General features: G+C 40.1%; 1 protein-coding gene across 3 annotated transcripts in view; it reads left to right on the forward strand.

Moving 5' to 3' along the window:
- LOC307163685 (NLR family CARD domain-containing protein 3-like) overlaps positions 1-21,772 on the forward strand; it is a 116,066-nt gene that overhangs the window by 88,059 nt on the left and 6,235 nt on the right. Inside the window, exon 7 of one of the 3 annotated variants that reach the window (XM_079879872.1) lies at positions 3,450-3,683. The exons of the other annotated variants lie outside the window; for them this stretch is intronic. Coding sequence (XP_079735998.1) covers positions 3,450-3,522 — 73 coding nt within the window. The 3' untranslated portion in view covers positions 3,523-3,683. Of the gene's footprint in view, positions 1-3,449; positions 3,684-21,772 lie in introns of those variants that run through there. 3 annotated transcript variants of the gene reach the window in all.

Here is a 21,772-nt window from a genome sequence, read left to right on the forward strand (position 1 = left end):
GCTCTAAGCGATGTCACATGGTTTTTAGTTTTTTTTTTGGTCTGTAAACTGTGGTCTGGCTCATGGGGGGGCGCCCTAGCGCCCTCTATTGGCCAGCCGCCCCTGACTGCAATCTAACGTATTTATGAATAAACGGCTCGTTTCAAAATCTTCCTGGTCTACTGACGTTTGTTAAGACATCTGATTTAAACATTATAATGCTCATGATAACTTTTGTTAACTTTACAATAAATAAATCCACTTCACCAGTTAATTACTCCTCGAGAGCGATGCCACTGAAATACACAGAGCGACAGCATAAACGGAAGTTCAAAGACAATATTTTAAAGTAAAATGGAATTCTGAGAATTCCGAATACTAACCCGTTCATTTAATTCTAGCCCACCTTCAAATAACATTTAAACTGAGCATGTATTTCTAGCAGGTAAAATGCCATAAATACATGACATCCGATCTTAACCCTCTGAGGTCGGCAAACGTGCCGGCGCGTTTAGCTGGATTTTCTTCACATTGTAGCACTATAAACTTAAATTTCTCCATCATTTATGGTCATACAGAAAAAAGAAATATAAAAAAAAGAATCTGTGATATTTCTCCTTTTGTATGTGTCCACTTACAATCAAATCAAAACATTGGGCTTTTGTAAAATAAAGAAACTAAACAGGGTGTGCGTTCTGCCTCTCCGTCGTGGTGAACTTTTTTTCTTGAGCACGTCTATAAACTGAAACAAAACTCAGCGAATACTTGTCACAGATTTATGAGCCATATACCTTTATAAACATTTAAGTGTGTACTTTTAAATGATCATATTCAAACTGAAAACAAATATTCTCTGTTTAAGTAATTTGTATAAAACCAACAAGATGTCCAGCTTCTCAAACGCTTCCTAATTATTTTTAATTTGACCACGCCCACTCGCGCAAAAGAGATTGACATGCAAATCTCCACATGGAACGCGAACGCGCTCGTTACCTCAAAAACAAAACACCAAAACACTTCACAAGTCTCTACTTTTCGTCGAGTTTGAAAGACGCTGTGAGCTTACGTTGGATTTACATCAGAAGAAGAAGAACGCGATTTGAAGACAAGAAAGATGTAAGGTAAGAAATTCTTACATATTAGTTTGTTATTGTTGCATAAATTTCACATTGCAGTTGAACTGTTGCTAGATATAGTGAATATTATAATATTTAGACCCGTGTTTACTGTTACTGTTGTGGCAACCCGATAGGTGTATTTGAAGGATAATTTGCCAACTACGCCACTCAGGGAGTTACACCCAGAGAATTTAGTGTCTTTTTAAAAGGACACGCAAGTTCGTTTCATCAATAATCGCTCAGAGACATGAAATGCAAAATGGTTGATTTTATTTAGTGACACAATCACTTTAAGCAGTCATTAAAATCAGACCTCAATCAAGCACAGCTCATCATAAAGGTCTTGACTCTAAAAAGAAAAGGTCACCGGGACACCAGCTAACTGGGGCTTACCAGCAGGGTCAGGCTCTCAGAGTTTATGCTGCTTATAGCAGAAAAATCATTCCTTTCACCGGTGCACACAAACACACGCACTCACACCATACTCCACGGATGGACACGGCACACTGTGAACAACACACCACCACCACGTAGAAGGGAATAAAGCTGGCCTCCCTGCCTTTGGCACCCAGATCCTGCGACACATAGCAGAAAGATCTTAACAAGAGTCATTAAAATACACATGGAATAGTTAGGTGCTAAATTGCCCTAGGTCAAGTTAAATTAAACAACAGAACTAAACAAAAGGAATTAAAGAAATCTAAAAGAAGGCAATGGATTGTAGTTTACAGAAAATAAACCAAATTAATCTCAACAGTTTGCAGAAAAATACAACACTAGGTTCAAACAGTTTGCTGAAAAATAAACCAACCGATCTCAGTCGGGTTATGATCATTAACTAAACAGCAAAACCAAAATACAAACTAGAAAAATAATGAGATTACATATTATAAGATAAATCAAATTAACCACACCAAAATGAAGGCACTGCAAAACAAAACCAAAAAAAAGATAAAGCTCTTTACAAAAATAGAAAATGTAAAGTCAATACAAAACAAACAAAACAGAACAGGACAAAATCAAAACAGCAATATTTTAAGCCCTGCAGCAGTATTTTAAAACCGTGGGCAAGACGTGAAACGCGCCCGACTAGCAGTCACAGCAGTGTGCGGGATCTGCAGGAGAAACGTATCCATTGGTTTGAACCATACGAGAGGAAATGGCGATCAAGCAATCAGCTTACGCTTTCCAACGTTTCAGAGAGAGAGCACCTGAAATAAAATAGAATGTCACCATTCAATATTACAATGATAGAGTCTCACCGAACCTAGTAAACGCCTGTTGGACATACCGATGACGAATGATGCGCGCATACTCAAGGAGCGCACACCCCCAATAACGGCAGTCACAGCAGTAGTGGCTCATACCAACATTTTATTAACAAAAACTAGTTTGGGACTGCTATTTAATAGCCTTAGCATAGGCCTAATGTTTATTTATTAGTACTAATCTTTACTATTAGTCATATTCTTACAATTTATGTGTATGTTAAGTAAAGGGGGACAGTATTTGTGTGTGTGTTAAAATGTGTTTTACTTTGCCTATATATATATATATATATATATATATATATATATATATATATATATATATATATATATATATATATATATATTCAATGTAAATTCTGATAATCATAATTAATAGATCGCAATTACAATTCCAAGGGAATAATCGGTTATTGTGATTTTTGTCATAATCATGCAGCCCTAAGGTGAAGAAACCTGTTTATTATTTATTCATTTGATTTTGCAACTGTTCACTGAAATAGCCTGTTTCAATAAAACTACTTGTGATGTCATATTTGGCTTTGACTTTGACTGGACATTTGCTCTCACTATGCGGAAAAAATATCGGGATATATATCGTATATCGATATTCAGCCTAAATATATCGGGATATGACTTTTGGCCCATATCGCCCAGCCCTAATGGTAACCATAATGTTTTATATTTTGGATCGCAATCGCCAAAACGCACCAAACGGCTTCATGTTTTTACTATTATCTAATTTCATATCATCATAACGAATGGAAACATTTAAAGTAACTTGATAATCAATATATTTTTCTCTAGTGTAGTTGTTACTGAAATGTTTTGGAAGATTTATAAGCTGCTATAGGTTATTGTTATTATTTTATGCAGCACTGCGCATAGCCTATGCCTACAAGGCACAACAAACCTGGTGTTCATTATATTATATATTGTTGGAAACATTTGTGTGTGTGTGTGTGTGTGTGTATTCTGTGAATGTTAAAAAGCAATTTTAACCAGAAAAATCTAAAATTTATTCCCAAAAATCATGCAGGCCTTTCTCTTGATATCAGTATGTTCACTTTTTTTTTTCTTTCAGGGCCCTGATGCCACTGAGTCCTGCTGACTTCAATATTCACACGAGTCTCTGGAACATGAACATGGTAAAGTGAAAATCAAACACCTTGGAAATGAAAACTATGTACAATGTTTTTAGGAATGGCACAAAGGTCTCTGTCTTTGGATCATTGTTTTCAATAAGTGCTTTTTTGTCATTTGTTGTATATCTTTGGATTATGTTGTGTTGTAAATAAATCCAAACAATCTAAAAGCCATTCTTTTTTAAATCTCCTCATTCTTTGTGCAAGGTTGCTCAGAATGACAGGGCCTGATAGCTCCCAATAGGGCCGTTAGGGGAGGGTCTTTGTCTTTCTCAGGTGTGAAAAGCTTACATATTAATAACCTCCGCATAAAGCTTTTTTCACACAAAACACGTCGTAAATTTTTTACATCAATATATTGTCTTCTCTGAATGAGAAGTCAGGGTGATTTTCACATAGTTTTAGAGCAAATATTCTAGGCTACGTCATACAATTTTTAAAAGTCTTGTGAACAAATAATCAGTATGGGTTTCATGGCCTTATTTCAGTGAGAATTTTTTTTTGTATTTTCACAAACCACGCATAAATGTAATTATCTCAAAACTACAAACTTTTATATACATGCTGCTGATATATTATTGTAGCAGAGTTTGTGCTGAATACAGTGTAATCAGACTTTATCCATGAAAATGTCACAAGTAACAGAAATAACCACAAATGTCAGAGCATGTCAGAACACCTCCAGGGCCAGAAAACAGCTCAGACCCCAGAGGGTTAACCTCATCTTTTGTGGTCAAAAGTTTTTTGCATTCATACAAGCAGCGTGTATGGTATGATAGGTTGCGTTCAGATTATGTTGCCTTGGCAAATCGCGCTATACTGCCGTTGTCGACCATGTACCTTTGTAAAAATGGGTATTTAGCACTTACTAGCATGAAGAACAAATATAGACACAGACTGTGCATAGAGATCGATTTAACCCTCTGAGGTCTGGGGTGTTTTTGGGGTCCTTGAGATGTTCTGACATGCCCTGACATTTGTGCTTTTTTCAGTTGCTTATAAACATATCAATGGCAAAAAAACAATTTCACTCTATTTAGCACAAACAGGACTACCATGATATGTGAGCCACATGTATGTACATGTTTTCATTTTTGAGAGAATAATGTTTATGCATGGTTATTGAAAAAACTAAAAATGAAAGTTTCTGAAATAAGGCCACAAAACACATACTAAATATATGTCAGTAAGACTTTGTCGTCACCTAGAGTTTTTCTTCAAAATGATGTGAAAATCATCCTGCCTAATCATTCACATAAAACGATACATTGATTTAAGTTTTGTGAAACACTTTTAGTTTGGAAAGGCAATATGCGGATGGGGCGTAAACGATCATGCATATTTAGTAGTTCACACCTGATGAGACAATGCCCCTGCATACTTAATGAGCCATTCATTCAGGTGTGTCACCTATAGCTAACTTAAATAGACAAGCTTCATAAAAATGATCATTCTAGAAGAAAATTTCAGATGGCATTTAGAGGCTTTTGCATCTGAACTCTTCATATACACACACACACACACACACACACACACACACACACACATATATATATATGCATACACATATATATATATATATATATATATATATATATATATATATATATATATATATATATATATATATATATGTTTTTATATATATATATATGTATATGTGTGTATATATTTATACACAAATATAAATTTTATTTATATTTTTTTATATACATTTTTTTTTCACAAATTGTGCTTGCAAATTGTATAATATCCAAGGTAAACATGTCTAGTAATTGTGCAGTTAATTCTCATACTGTATTTTCAGTTTTGGAATATTTATCCTCTCCCCAAATTTGTTTCTAATAAAACACAATACAAATTATTTAAAGAAAAAAATTATATTTACCTTTTAATAGTTTGTTTACATCTACCTTGTAAATATATTTTTTTTATTAAAAAGGTTACAATTACAACAACAATTCAAGTGTAATCTTACAGTGGACTACACTAACAGAGAGAAGGCAGAACTCGCTTTGTGTTTATTTTTCTTTATTTGGCAAAAAGCACAACACTTTGTTTTTATTGTGAGTATACACAAAAATAAAACACATTTAACAGAATCGATTGGTATATGAAACTTGTTTGTAAAATCAAAGTAAAAAGAGTATTTCGGGTCTCAATTCAACTGATAAGGAAAAAAGCGAGCAGATCACGCCGGCGTGATTGCCGACCTTAGAGGGTTAAAGGGGTGGTAAAACACGATTTTACTTTTCTAACTTTAGTTAGTGTGTAATGTTGCTCTTTGAGCATAAACAACATCTGCAAAGTTACAACGTTTATTTTTTACAACGTCAATCGATTATTATTTTTTAATCGCGATTAATCGCATATTGTCATGAGTTAACTCGCGATTAATCGCATTTAATCACACATTTTTTTAATTGTTCTAAATGTACCTTAAATTAATACTTTTCAAGTTTGTAATACTCTAATCAACGTGGGCATGGATAAATAAAGATGCTTTATGCAAATGTATGTTTATTATTGAAACCATAGTCAATATAGAGCATAAGGATGAGATGTTTCAAAGGTCACAGATGTTTTTCAAAGAACTTGTTCATGTCTATTAGACACGTAGAAAGAACAAAACAAGTAATAAAAACTCAGTGAGTGTTTTAGCGCAATTTTCTGACGTCATGGGATCACAACACTAAGAGATAGTAAATGTTTTTATGTTTTTTTTTTTTGTTTTTTTTTGTGTGCGTTCCCGAGATTAGACCTTCCTTAACATAATGCCCGAAAACCCGAAGTCTCTAGGTGGTCTGGTTGAGGAGGAGATAGAAGTGCAAGATTGGTGCGCACAGACAGAACAGAAATCATGAGTTAACAATCGCAATTTTGTCCGTAGGAAAATTGCGCTAAAAATGGCAGGTTACCATTACTTCTCTTTCTTTGCACTGAGCAATTTACTAACACAAACATGTTTAGATTTTTGCATGATAGGGCAGCTCTTCTGAAAATGCTAAATGTACATTTATTATTTATTAGCCTATTACATTGTAGTTTGTCTCTCTCTGTGCCCATTTTGATGAAGCTAAATTCTCAATAAAACTGTTTTCATTGGTATATTTTACTGTTTCTGTTGTCAAACAACGGAATGAATTTGAAATGGTGACTGAAACGCGACCCATTAAGACATAACCAGCTCTCCCTTCCAAGATGTTAAGTTAACCTGTTAACCTGCAACCCCACTTTTGAAAAATCCCAAGAAATGACATACCCAAACTGAAACAGATACAGTTCATGAACCCTTTGTACTAAAAGCACAAGTATGATCTCATTTGAAAGCTGACACCTGGCAGTTTATTGTAAATGTATAATTAATTATTGTCATAATGACAAAAATTGTTATAAATAGCTTCAAAGTTTTGTAAAGTTATTAGAAATTTTTTTTTATGAAATATCTTCATGAAAATAAAATTGAAGTTGGCACTGGAGGGTATTCCAACCCAAATTTTTTGGGGGGTATTTTTATTTAAAGGAATTAATTATAAAAGCGATTTAAGGGAATAAAGAAAAAAAAGCTTATTGTATTAGTGAAATAATTGTAACTATTTGCAAATAATATTTTATTTTTTATTATGCATGCATTCTCTCTAAATGAATCAAAGAAATTATAGCATATTTTCAATTCAAAAAGGCTAAATTTAGTAAATAAATAAAAAAAAGTTGAGTAATTCGCGTCACCGGATACTGTCGGTAGTTGAACATTTCTATTGTAAAACAGTCAAATATTAAATGTTTTCCACTTACATTTTGCCAGGCATTCGTTCACTTCTTTAATCATTCTGACATTGAAGAGCTAGACCGCTGAACTTTTAGTCATCCTAACACCAAACAGAGCGGTGCGTAATGGAGCGCATCAGAACAGCATCAAGAATATCAAATACATTGCAGTGAATCTTTTATTTGCATCTTAAGTTTATAGGCAATAATAATGACAGGTTTGCGAAAGTGTAGAACTCGGCGAGCTCGCGCAAAACACATCTTCAGGACAGCGACTCATTTAAACGCCTCTGATTGGCCAATGCGTTCAACAGACATGTCAGTGATTGGCTACAATGCTCAACGCTGCCGTACGCCGTGTGTGCGCTACGGTTTCTGTCTCGCATGCGTGCTCGCTCTAGATTCCGGGAGATTTGAACTAATTTGCGCCATAAATAGTGGTCCATCCAGTAGTTAAGAGCCTGAATTGTTTATAGTAATTCTGAAATTTAGTGCACACGAGTGAAAAAAAATACAGCACAGAAGAATGTCTAATTTAGCGTGAGATTTCTTTGTTAAGCGTGAGAGCGTGAGATTGAGGCTGAATGCGTGACTGTCACGCCAGATGCGCAGGGCTGCCAACTCTCACGCATTGAGTGTGAGACTCACGCAATTGACACTTTTCACACGCTCTCACGCCACACATCCATTTTCTCACGCACAGAAAAATTGCGGAGCAAAGGGGTACTTTTAATATTAAACTAATTCTCAGCTCTTAGATTCCGTCAATTTTATTACGAAATTCATACAAAAATACGTTTGGCGCTTGTAAATGTGACGTGACAGATCGCTGAGCGCCTCAGTTCAAGTGCACATGAACCGATCATCTGTTACTTTTTTATTTAAAGATACAGTACAACTTACCGAAAGTATACATAATATCGACCACTCGTGGATTTTTCAACCACTGAAAGAGGTCAATATATAACAGCAGGAGAACAATTATGTCACATAACGTTACATTTACCTCAGGAAAACCATTTAATGACCATGTTAATTGAATAGAAAAAATAGCTAGAGAGGAGATTTTGCTGAGCACTATATTACATATTTATTATATTTTTACTTATGCCATTAAATAATTGTTATTATAACAAAAACTGCATTATATTTAATTTGTTATTTTTAACCTTTAATAATACCAGCAGATTATGCCTTCTATGTTTACAGCATTAGGTGAGATTTAAATTTTTTTTAAAATAAACATGTATCCAAATGAGTCAATATTGAATCAAAATCGGAATCAAATCACAAGAATGGAATTGAAATCTTGAAATTTTTGTCAAGCAATAATAAAAACTGTATAGCCTACTACCAGTCATTGTACAATGTAAACATTGTAACATGTTGTCACTAAACTTCATCAAATTCTATTTAGTTACCAAATGTTTTTTGGTAACTAAATACCAAATCCCCCCCCCCCCCCCAAAAAAAATCTCACTCCAAGCTAAACTCAAAAGTTGGCAGCCCTGGATGCGTGAGAGTTGGCAACCCTGAGTCACTAATTTCTTTTCTCAAAGTTCACCCTTACATTTTAAACTGTATCAAATGCATTTCTTGAATAAAGAAACATTTCAGTAAGCATTCAAAAAATAATAAAAATATAACTTCTAGGGGGCAGGTGCACCTAGGGCTAGCTAGCATGTTAGCTTAGCACACCATCAATACACGACAATTTATGAGATTAAAACCATGTTTGTGCTTATAAACTTACTTTATAAAGCAAATCGAGTATTTTAAATAATTTTCTGTGATCTAATTTGGCTTCAGATAAAAAAATCAGACAGAAAATATACTATTGGATAGTGTTCTGCACAACGATTCTATATAGATTAGCATTACATTATAAATATAATCTATTATTATGGAAATACCTGGCATGGATTGAAAAACACAGGTAACTCAAATATCATAGCAAACATGTTTATTGTCTTCAAAATGTCTGTATCTGCATGTTACAGCCATAGTTACAGCGCGATCTCTTGTTTTTTTTTTTTTTTTAATGGCAATTCCTTAATATTTTTATTGGCAATAGGCGTACACTTGTGCTATACATGTCCTTCCATTCAAACGAACAGCCTTTCTCCAAGGATCGGCCATTTTGAGCGCAGTTTGTAGTTTTTTTTTTTTTTTTTTTAAATTCAAATTTACAAACAAAATAGGTATTGAACAGACAATTTGAACTTACAAGTTTCAAAGGCAGACATAATTACAAATTATAACAAGTAACAGCGACAGAGTTTCAAATCAAATATGCAATCAAGACAGACAAAAAATAAATACAGTAAATAAAATGATAAAAAACAATAAATAAATAAATGGATAAAATAATAAACAAATGAATAACATTTATGTGAGAGTAGGTCCTTGCAAGGGGTAAGGATTTAAAGTGCACTTAGCTCATTGAGGAAATTTGCTACTGTAGAAGCTTTTACATTTGAAAGGGTGCAGAGTGAAGCAGCAAAAGCTTTAATATCATTAGCAAAGTGAGGAAAGGATGGGGGGGTTTTCAAAAATCTGCATTTATGAATGAAATACTTAGCAAGTTCAAAAAGATTATTAACTAAATAGTATTGTGGACAATCCTTCTTAAGTACACCAAACTTAATTTGTTTGTATTCAATGGGATTTGCACATGTAATAATGCATGACATTTTACTGTACAATTGAGACCAAAACAATTTTGAGTGATTACAATGATAAAAAATATGATCAGTGGTTTCAATACTCGTTTCACAAAACTGACAAGAGTTTTCTCCAATATCAAATTTAGATTTTAAGAATGCTTTAGAAGGGTATATGTCATTTATAATTTTAAAATGAACATCTTTCATTTTAGGAAGACTTGGAAAGGTAAGATAGTTCATTCTCAGTTCCTTCACCTCCTCCAGGCTAAAATCTTTGAAAATATAGTAACGTTTAATTCTATTTGGATGAAGTCTATCAATAAAAACACTTCTGATATATTTGTTGTTGCATTTATGATCTCTAATAGATAATTCACCCAGAGAAAGAGAAGGGAGAGAGAAAGTCACAGAATAGTGTGAAAGAATACTCTTTACTAGTAATACTATGTTTTTGGGTATGGCATTTACAATTGTGTAAAACTCTTTAGGATGACATACAAATTCATGTTTCAAACAAAATTCATTGTAATTTAAAACATTACCATAGCTGTCCATCATGTCCAGCAGGGAAAAAATATTATATTGAATCCAATTTTCATAAAATAAAGATTTGTTATGGTGTAAGATAAAGCGATTGTTCCAAATACAGGTTTTGTGTGGACTAAAATTGTGGGAGAAAGCTAACTTCCAATAAAGGAGAACTTGTTGATGGAATGCAGACAATTTAAGAGGTAATTTGTTCAACTCAAAATCACATCTAATTAAAAATTCCAAACCACCTACTTTCTGAAATATTGAAGAAGAAACAGTAAACCATAAGCCGTTTGCATTACAAAGAAAAGATTTTAACCACTGAGTTTTTAAATCACTATTCATTATTTCTAAGTCAATAACATTTAATCCTCCTCCTTCGTAACTGTGAACTAAATCATTTTTGTTAATATAGTGAGGCTTATTTTTCCAAATAAAGTTAAATATTGCAATGTTACATTCTTTAAGTAAGTGAGGTGGGATAGCTAGCGAGGAGGCTGGGTAAACAAACCTAGAAAGCAGTTCCATCTTGGTTAACAAAACTCTTCCAAAGATTGAGATATCTCTTTGTATCCAATTATTGAGAATAACTTTAGCTCTTGAAAGATTTTTAACAAAATTTTCTTGGACGCTTAAATTGCTATCTCCAGTAATAGTTATCCCCAAGTATTTTACAGATGTTTTTATCGGTATGTTACATAAAGAGTCTAGTTCACTGCCATGAATTGCAAATAACTCACATTTATTTAAATTTAAATGTAGGCCTGATGCTTTGGAGAACAGATTAATAAATTGGATGGCTTTATCAATTTGATATTGGTCCTTTAAAAAGATCACTGTATCATCGGCTAATTGACTGATACCAATTTGTTTTCCGAACACACTCAATTTGTCAAAGTCACTGTTTTTATCTATCAAAATAGCAAGCATTTCTACCGCTAAGATGAATAGGAAAGGGGAAATGGGACAACCTTGTCTTATTCCTCGTGAAATATTAAATCTTTGGGATGTTCCAAATGATAATGAGATAGAACTGTTGATGTCTTTATATAACATTTTTATAAAAGAAATAAATTTATTGCCAAAACCAAACTTTTCGAGGGAGTTAAATATGAAATTATGTTCAATCGTATCAAATGCTTTCTTGAAATCTAAAAAAAGTATATATCCGTCATCCTCAATCCATTCGCAATAATCCAAAATATCTAATATTAATCTGATGTTGTTATGTATTGATCTACCTTTTATAAAACCAGATTGTGATTCACTAATTATTTGACTAATGTTTTTCTTGAGTCTATTGGAAAAAATATGAGCTAGAATTTTATAATCACAGTTCAGTAGAGTGATAGGACGAAGATTATCTATAAGTCGTGCGTCTTTCCCTGGTTTGGGGATTAGAGTAATTAAACCCTGTTTCATAGTCGAAGATAGGGAATTATTTTGTATACACTCGAGAAAGGCTTGAAACAATAGTTCTCTCAGATCTTCCCTAAAGAATTTATAAAATTCTGAAGAGAGGCCATCAGGGCCTGGGGATTTCCCTGCAGATAATTTATCTATTGCTTTATCTAATTCCCCTATTGTAATGTCAGCCTCGCATAAGTCTCTAAATTCCTGGTCTAACTGCGGTATGCTAGTATGTATTTTGTCAAAGAGAGTATTACAGTCAGATGCTGAAAACGATGAGCTATATAAAGAACTATAGAATTGAAAAATCTCTGAGGAAATCATTTTAGGACAGGTATTTTCAACTCCATTCACATAAAGAGAATTTATGGTGTTCCCCTTCGAGGGAACTCGCACTGCGTCGTCGTCGTGACGACACTATGGGAACGCCCCCAGCGTAACGCATCTGAAGTATGAATGAAATCTGTCCAATCCTGATTGGTGCTGCGTCATGACGTAGTAGATGACGGCATACCCGGAAGCTACAAAGGGACGCCGGCTCAAACACACGTTAGCTTTTTGCTCTTCAGCTAAAGCGCTCTGTGTGAATTGTTTGTCCTATTTACTGTTGTTTGTCATATCAAGTCATCACAAGCATGTCTAGCGAGCAGTTCAGACGATGTGTGCATCCGTGTCCGCGCTATTTATCGGGCACGGACACACATCAGCTCTGTGTATATTGTCTGGGTGTGCAGCACGCTAGGGCGGCTCTCGAGGGAGCCGCCTGTAGCGAGTGTGATAAGCTGCCGCTCAGGGTGTTGCGCTCGCGGCTGGCCGTGTTCGATGAGGGCGGCCAAGCTCGCGAGCCCCGCGGTTCTGGGCCCGCCGTTGCTGAGGCAACGCGGCGCCGCAGATCGTGGGGCTCACAGATGGATCTTTCAGCGGGACTCGGGACTGATTCGTCATCTTCCCAGTCCTCGTCTGATGATTCAGATGCTCTCCCGCCTCGTGTGGAAGCCCGCGATGCGGCTTCTTCCCGCGAGGTGGAGGCACCGATGCTTCAGTTATCTGGCTCTGAGGGGTCAGATGCTTTGAGCATTGAGGCGGGTGTTGTGGAGCCCCATCCACCGCTTCACGCACCCGCTCAAGAGGAGCTGGTGGAGGTTTTGACCCGCGCTGTGGCCAAATTAAATATTAGTTGGCCACAAGAAGAACCTGTAATCCAGCCAGCCAGTAAGCTGGATGAAAGGTTTTTCAAGCGCCGGTCTCAACCTCCACGCCGGGGCCTTCCGTTTTTCCCTGACTTGCACAATGAGTTGTGCAAGTCGTGGGAAAAACCATATTCAGCCAGGCTCTCCAACCCCCCAGTGCTTGATTTTGCAAATGTACTGGGGGCGGCTGAGCGTGGCTATGGGACGATACCTCGGGTGGAGGAGGCTCTCGCGAGCTACCTCTCTCCCGAGGCCGCATCGTCCCTTAAGGCCCCAGTACTGCCCACTAAGCCGTGCCGCGATACATCAGCGCTGGTGGGCAGGGCTTATATGGCGGCCGGGCGGGCTGGTAGCTGTCTGCACACTATGGCGGTGCTGCAGGCCTACCAGGCCGACCTCCTTAAGGAGCTGGATGAGGGCCAGGGTCCCTCTCCAGAGGACATTCTGGAGCTTAGGAAGGCCACCGATTTGTCTCTCCGCATCACCAAGGAGACGGCCCGTGCCATCGGCCGCTCCATGGCTGGTTTGGTGTGTGTGGAGAGACATTTGTGGCTGAATTTATCGGGGATGAAAGAGAAAGAGAAACATTTTCTCTTAGACTCCCCGATCTCGCCTTCTGGACTTTTCGGCGGTGCGGTTGAGACCGTCGTCGGGAGGTTCCAGGAGGTGAGGAAGCAGTCGGCGGCCTTCCAGCAATATCTTCCCCGTCGCTCCAGCTCCTCGAGGAAGGCTGCCTCTAAAGGGCAGCCTCGGCCGCCTTCCAGCTCCTCGCACCGTCAGGAGCAAAAGGAGAGTGTCGCCACCCGCGCCCCTCCCGAGGGAGCCTGGCAAAGGAGGCGGCGCTCTCGAGGTAAGCCTTCGGAGCCTAAGGTCGATCTGAGGACCGTCCTTCAGGCGAAGAAGGCTTCCTCTAAGCGGTCCTAATTGCGGCCGGACCGCTGAGAGCTGCCCCCCCCGGGATGGAGCGATCGAGGTCGCCTCCCTCCCGGAGCTCTCGGGAAATCAGTGCTGTGTTCCCGCCGTCCAGTACGCTTCGGGCCACACTGATTTCCCGCGCACGCACGCCGCTCCAGCCGCCTCAAATAAGACCTGCGGCTGGGCAGCGAACGCGTACGCACACCGAAAATCATTCTCGACTGCTCCCTGCCGGTCAGCCGCTTCAGGGGGTCGGGAACGAGGCTCGGTTGACACCCGAGGCCAGCCTCGAGAGGCTGGTTCCCTTAGTAGATTATCTCGGCGCATGGTCATGCCTTCCGAATATATCTGCGTGGGCCCTGCGTACTGTAGAGCTGGGTTACAGACTGCAGTTCAGCTCCCCTCCCCCGAAGTTCAACGGGGTGGTCTGGACTGTGGTCGGCCCAGAGCAGGTTCGGGTTATGGAACAAGAAGTTCAATCCCTGTTGGTAAAAGAGGCCGTAGAACGTGTTCCTCTGCCACACAGGGAGTCCGGGTTCTACAGCCGGTACTTCATAGTTCCAAAGAAGGATGGTGGGTTGCGTCCAATAATAGATCTCAGGCACTTGAATCGTTCTCTGAGGAGATTCAGGTTCAAGATGCTCACAATTCCAGCCATCGTGAGTCAGATCCAGTTCGAGGACTGGTTCGTCACGATAGATCTGAAGGACGCATACTTCCATATCTCCATCCTTCCATGTCACAGGAAGTTCCTGAGGTTCGCTTTCGGGGGCGAAGCGTACCAATATCGGGTTCTTCCCTTTGGCCTAGCTCTTTCCCCTCGCACCTTCACCAAGTGCATGGATGCAGCGCTGGCTCCGCTGAGACTCCAGGGCATTCGTGTACTCAATTACATCGACGACTGGCTAATATTAGCCAAGTCGTACGATATGGCAGTTCGACATCGAGATGTCGTTCTCGCTCATATCAGGTGCTTGGGGCTGAGACTCAACACGAAGAAAAGCGTGTTGACGCCCTCCCAGAGGACTACGTTCCTGGGAGTGGTATGGGACTCCACGACGATGCGGGCACAAATGTCTCCTGCTCGGGTGGGTTCCATACAGGCGTTGGTCTCCAGAGTGAAGCTAGGCCACAACCTCACTGTGAAGCAGTTTCAAATACTGCTGGGGCACATGGCGGCAGCGTCCAGCGTCATACCTTCTGGCCTGCTGCACATGAGACCCCTACAGTGGTGGTTGAGAGCCAAGGGGTTTTCCCCGAGGGGAAATCCGTTCCGTATGATCAGAGTAACGCGCAGATGCCTTCGTTCTCTCGTCATATGGAGGAAACCTTGGTTCCTGTCCCAGGGACCAGTGCTGGGAGCATCATGTTGCCGGAAAACCGTTTCAACAGATGCCTCCCTCACTGGTTGGGGCGCGGTCATGGACGGCCACTTTGCGAGAGGTCTGTGGGAGACCCGGCACTCTTCCTGGCACATCAACTGCCTGGAAATGCTGGCGGTCTACAAAGCTCTGAGGAGCTTTTTCCCAGACCTCCGCGGCCACCATGTCCTGATACGCTCAGACAACACTTCTGTAGTCGCGTATCTGAATCATCAGGGGGGTCTGAGGTCGCGCCCTCTATGCAGACTGGCGCACCAGATCCTTCTGTGGTCCCAGGGGAAACTGTCGTCTCTCAGAGCGATGTACGTCCCCGGGGACCAAAATCAGGGAGCAGACGTCCTGTCGAGGCAGGGGCTGAGGCCCGGGGAGTGGCGACTCCACCCAGAGGTGGTGGAAGCCATGTGCGTGAGATTCGGCCCAGTGGAAGTGGATCTGTTCGCGTCTCGAGAGACGTCCCACTGCCCACTGTGGTTTTCTCTCAGGCATCCAGCTCCGCTGGGGTTGGATGCCATGATGCAGACGTGGCCGAGGCTGCGTCTGTACGCATTTCCCCCGATCGCTCTGCTCCCGGGAGTCTTGGAGCGGGTTCGCCGAGAGGGGGTCAGTCTACTTTTAGTAGCACCCCGCTGGCCGACCCGAGTTTGGTTCTCGGACATTATAGCTCTGCTAGACGGCCTCCCGTGGCAGGTCCCTCTGAGGAGGGATCTGCTGTCTCAGGCAGGGGGCACAATACTTCACCCCCGGCCAGAGCTGTGGAACCTTTGGGTCTGGCCCCTGAGGGGGCTCGGTACCTAGAGGCTGGCCTGTCGGCAGACGTTGTCGAGACCTTACTCAGCTCCAGGGCTCCCTCTACCAGGAGACTGTACAGCCTGAAGTGGAATGTGTTTTCCACTTGGTGTAGAGAGCGTGAGGTGGGCCCAGTTAACTGCCCAGTGGCTTCAGTGCTGGAGTTCCTCCAAGGTCGTTTCTCCGCCGGTCTAACCCCGTCCACACTAAAGGTGTATGTGGCTGCCATTGCGGCTTTCCACTCGCCTGTAGGTGATGGGCCTTTGGGGAAGCACCATCTGGTTGTACGTTTCCTCCGTGGGGCTCGGAGGATGAGGCCTGCGGCTCGCTCCAGAGTTCCAACCTGGGACCTGGCGGTGGTACTTGAAGGGTTGGCTGAGGCCCCCTTCGAGCCACTGGAGTCGGCTGAGGCAAAGAACCTGACCCTTAAGGTGGCCTTTCTCCTTGCTATCACCTCTCTGAGGAGAGTGGGGGATCTCCAGGCCTTGGCTATAATGCCAACTTGCCTGGAGTTTGCCCCTGGCGGAGTTAAGGCCATCTTACACCCTAGACCGGGCTATGTGCCCAAGGTGCCATCTAATGTGGCACGGTCAGTGGTTCTTCAGGCTTTTCATCCTCCACCTCACGTGACGGCGGAAGAGGGGAGACTTCACCTGCTCTGCCCAGTCAGAGCCCTGAGAGTGTACCTTGAGAGGTCCTCTCAGTGGAGGAAGTCAGACCAGTTGTTGGTGTGCTTTGGTTCACCCAAGAAGGGGCTGCCTGCATCCAAGCAGACAATCAGTAATTGGATTGTTCAGGCTATAGCCACAGCTTATCAGGTGCGCAATCTGCCTTCACCTATAGCTGTGAGGGCTCATTCTACCAGGAGCATGGCCTCCTCGGTAGCCCTCCTTTCTGGAGCCTCGCTTCAAGATATTTGCGAAGCGGCTGGGTGGGCCACTCCGCACACCTTCATAAGATTTTATAGTCTGCAACTCCCTGTGACGCCTGGCGCCAGAGTGCTCGCGTCCTAAGTGTGCCTGGTCTTCCAGCTTCACACTAGGGTGGCGTGCTTACGGTGTGGCATAGTGGGCATTGCGTTCCCATAGTGTCGTCACGACGACGACGCAGTGCGAGTTCCCTCGAAGGGGAACAAGGGTTACAGTCGTAACCCGAGACGTTTTTCTCTTGTCGCCTTTTTTCAAGTCTACAAAAATAGTTATTACTTTTTTCCCCTTTCTCTATCCATCTTGCTCTAGATCTTACATATGCTCCTTTAGCTTTTTGAATATATAAATTATCAATTTTGGACTGCAAGGATAGAATTTGCAATTTGGTTTCATTGTCCATCTCACTTTTATTACATAAATTGTTTAGTTCTATTGTCAATTCTAACTCCAATTGTGTTCTGGCCTTACTAAGATTTTTACTAAATTGTATAGAAAATTCACGAATCTTGTGTTTTAAATATTCCCATTTACTTATGAATGAGGTAAGGTCTTTAAGCGCTGCTACATCATTAATTATAGATTTAATTTGCAAGCAAAAGTTTTTGTGTTTTAATAAATCGGTGTTGAATTTCCAGTAACCCTTGTTACGTGATTCTCTTTTGCCTGAGTAGAAGGATATAGAGATGCAACAGTGATCTGTTAAAGGTGCCGCGGATATTGAGATATCTTTGATAAAGTTAGACAGGTTAGATGAGGTTAACCAATAATCAATTCTCGATTTGGAAGTCCCATTAGCTTTGAACCAGGAAAATTGCTTAAGATTTGGATTCCCATCCCTCCAAGCATCCACTACATTATTATTTAAACAAAAATTAAGAAGGTGAGGATTTGGGTGAGAGGTGTTAAATTTGGGCGGAAAGCGATCTAATGCTTCATCCATAACCATGTTGAAATCTCCTCCTATAATAATATTATCAGTAAGATACACATGTTTAAATTCAACCAAAGAGTCAGAAATTTCAGATAGCAATTTGTTGTTTAAAGGAACACTATTGTAACCATATACATTGAATAAAATAAACAAAACATCATTAATGTTTAAAACAACTGAAGCCCAGTGGCCATTTGAGTCTGTCTTTACCTTCACAATTTTACCAGGTAGGTTGTTGAACAGTATTGCCACTCCGGCAGAGTGAGTAGAGGCATGGCTGAAGATGATTTTGTCCCCCCATTGACTTGTCCAGAACTTCACGTCATCAGGGTTGGAGTGTGTTTCTTGTAAAAATATACAGTGTGAGTTTTTGTTTTTGCAAAAAAGAAAGAAAGCTTTTCTTTTGATAGAGTTACGGAGACCCCTTGCGTTTAGAGAAATACAAGAAAAATGTGATTTCACTGAGAACATTTAACGAATTAAGACAATAAATGAATAAAATGTGAAAAAAAAAAAAAAAAATAGGATATGAAAAGATAAACAGTCAAATACGCAATGTAACGTGCTCTATAGATTCTATAGAACACAGAACGTCTCTCTCAAACAGAGCACTATAACGAGATCTCGCTCAACAGCGAAACAAAATTCAAACCATCCCATTTAACACTTCTTGCACGCGCAAGGGAAGATGAATTGGAAAGTTATTGAAATCAACCATCCTTAACGATCCGGCTACCCTCTATGTAACCATAGGGACCACGGTAGTATGCTTTCTTCCCAGCAGCTCTTGCCTCACTGATCCTCGGCCATAGTGCAGCACGGGCTTCTCGATCTCCCTTGGATAAATCTTCGGTGAACTTTATTCCCCTGGACTTACAAACATCTGAGATTTTGGTAGAGCGCCAGAACTCGTCTCTGTATTTTCGCATGCAGAATTGAATGATCACTTGCCTGGATCTATCCTTCGTCTTGGGACCAACGCGGTGGACTGTATCCACGATGTCTTCAAGTTTATGATGCAGATGTGGAGCAATTTCGGCTAACAGTGAGACGACTTCTCTTCGGATATCTTCACCTGCTATTTCTTTCATTCCGATAACTCTGAGGTTCCACCTTCTTTTGTAGCGTTCGAGCTCCGACGTGCGGCTTATCAGATCTGCTTGTGAAGTGATAACAGAGGTGAGTTGCTTGTCGAACGAGTTGATTCTAGTTTTACAGTCCTTTATTTCCGCCGCGTTGAATTCCACAGCTTTTGTCAGGTTTACGATCATTAGACTGTTCTCAGTAATCTTCTGCTCGATGCTGCTCAGCTTCACGTCTTGTAGGTCAAATCTGGCAACTAAAGTTTCCAAAAGCGCGGAGTTCGAAATTTCTGGGTTTACTTCACCTTTTTGTTTCTTGGCTGAGGCTTTAGTTGGGGTGTTCTGCAAGGAGGAAGATTCTTTGCGTTTCTCTTTGTGATCAGAGTGGTCGACTTCCATGAGGTATCCATGTTCGGCTAGAGCATCCGAGGCTTTAACAACTTTCTGTCCTCCTGGGATGACTATCTTTGGGTTATTAGAAGCCTTTTTAGCTGACATAGTCTATTTTCACTGATACACAACAATTGGGATGGTAAAAGGTTGAAAATTGTTATAAGATTCAAAATTTGCTGAAGAGCCGAGATAACCACATGTGCTTAGCCCGCCATCTTGTTCCCTCCAGCCACGCGCGATCTCTTGTTAGCTGTGTGTGTGTTCGAGGCTTCCTGGATTGTCACATGATTATGGCACTTCTTCATGTTCTAATACTGTGCACAGGGCGGCGAGGGCGCCCTCAGGCTATTGGTATGAATTGAAAACACATTAACAGAGTATGCAAACGCTCATAATGATTACATCGACGCATTTGGGTATAAATTCAATAAATATTATTCCTGTCTATAGAAATCTGATGTAAATCTATGAGAATCTATCAATATTTCTCCAAATATGCACATTTTTGAGCTAAAGCCCTGAGGGACGTTGTTTTGTGTATCGCTGTCATGACGACGGCACGGGAGTTTTTTTATGAATGAAAGCGGGCGCATAATTCATATCAAAGGTATCGACTCATTTTTTCATTTCATAACTCCTGACACAAATTAAGAAATAACTGTCGCTATAAGTTTCTCAGAATACAATAGTGGTCAAATTCTGAAACTTGAGTCTTATATCTTTTTAATGATGTATAGTTTGTCAAGGTATAACATTAAATCTGATAGTAACTTTGAACTATATATAAATAAAACCGCTTCAGAAACGGCTGATAGGGACTACGCGACATTCCTGCGGGCTTGCTGAGATCACTAAGCCCAATATTTACATAAACCCCTCCTCTGGGAACACAACACATAAAGGGGGCGAGGCTATTTTATGTTGCTTTGGAATAGAGTTATTGCGGTAGTAGAGTGTCGTTGCCGCTATGGCGTCGAAACGCTGTTATATTCACCCAGATTGCAGGTCCACTTTGTTCAGTCTTCCTAAGGACGGTTACAATTTATTTTTTAACTCTGTCCCTCATAATTATAATCCAAATGTTGCTCTCTGTGCTGCACATTTTCCGGAGGAAAGCTTCCTCAATCTACACGAGTTCAATGTAGGATTCACACAACGGCTTGTCCTGAAAGATCGAGCAGTTCCAACTTTAAAAACAGAAGCTGTTGTTTACAAGCCACAACCTGTAAGTAGGATTTTTTCATTGATGTGTTTTCCTGTAATAGTTCGTATTGTTAATTGTACGTAGCGAGGAAGTAAACAAAGGACAACGCTGTTTGGCTCCACAAACCAGTTTGTTAAATGCTAATGTTAATTCATACTTATCCGACAAACACATACAAACTTCTGTTTAATATCACCAGCGCAGCGAACTGGAATGTTTGAGGTTGTTGTCGTTTCACTGTAAATTATTCTTTGATTATAGCTTTTATGTATTGTTTATCTACAGGCATGCTAAACATGGTTTGTGTTTGATTTTGCTACTGTTGTAAAGCCAATGTTTAGTGTTCGTATTGGGTTAATAGTTCTGGCGACAGATATTTAGCTACAATCGTTTTAAATATACAAAAGTAACAGTGTCATATAGCGATCACAATAGATCTGCAGTCTTAAAAAAAACATACCTTTCTGAAACGTCCTTTAACAGCCGTTCTTGAACCGGTTCCGCTCGATTCTCTCCACTAACATTCTCTGGGTCTGATTCGGGCTCAAACTGGTAACTTATGAGAATATTAACGCCGTTGTTTACTGAAGCAAAAACTACCGGTAAGGGGCGTTTCCGAAACAACGTGCACTTGGCGGTTAGTGAATCATCCTACCGTTTTACAAGGAGGGACAGAGCAGTGTAGAAAAATGGTTAAATATGTGAAAAATAATGCGAATTTTTAAAAACGAATCATGAACACATGTTACAGTGAACCCCACAAACACAATCAAGCCTTCGAAAAAAGGTATTTTACCACCCCTTTAAGATTCAAACTCTTGAAAGTTTCAAAGTTCCTGTGATCACATTACGAATATCCTCACGATTGAAAATGTGACATTGATTTTATACAACAGTTCAACAAATGAAAGGTATTAATATTAAGTGAGGTTCATTTTAAACACAGTATTGTCAGTATTTTTTGCAACAAAATAATAGCTACGAAATCCACAGCAGTGTTGGTGAAAGAATCTGCAGCTTTAAATCAATGATTCAATGATTTGTTCATAATTACAGTCACTTGCTTTGTTACTGA

Source organism: Squalius cephalus, assembly GCF_949319135.1.
Source record: "Squalius cephalus genome assembly, chromosome: 8".
In the NCBI taxonomy this organism is placed as follows: domain Eukaryota; kingdom Metazoa; phylum Chordata; class Actinopteri; order Cypriniformes; family Leuciscidae; genus Squalius; species Squalius cephalus.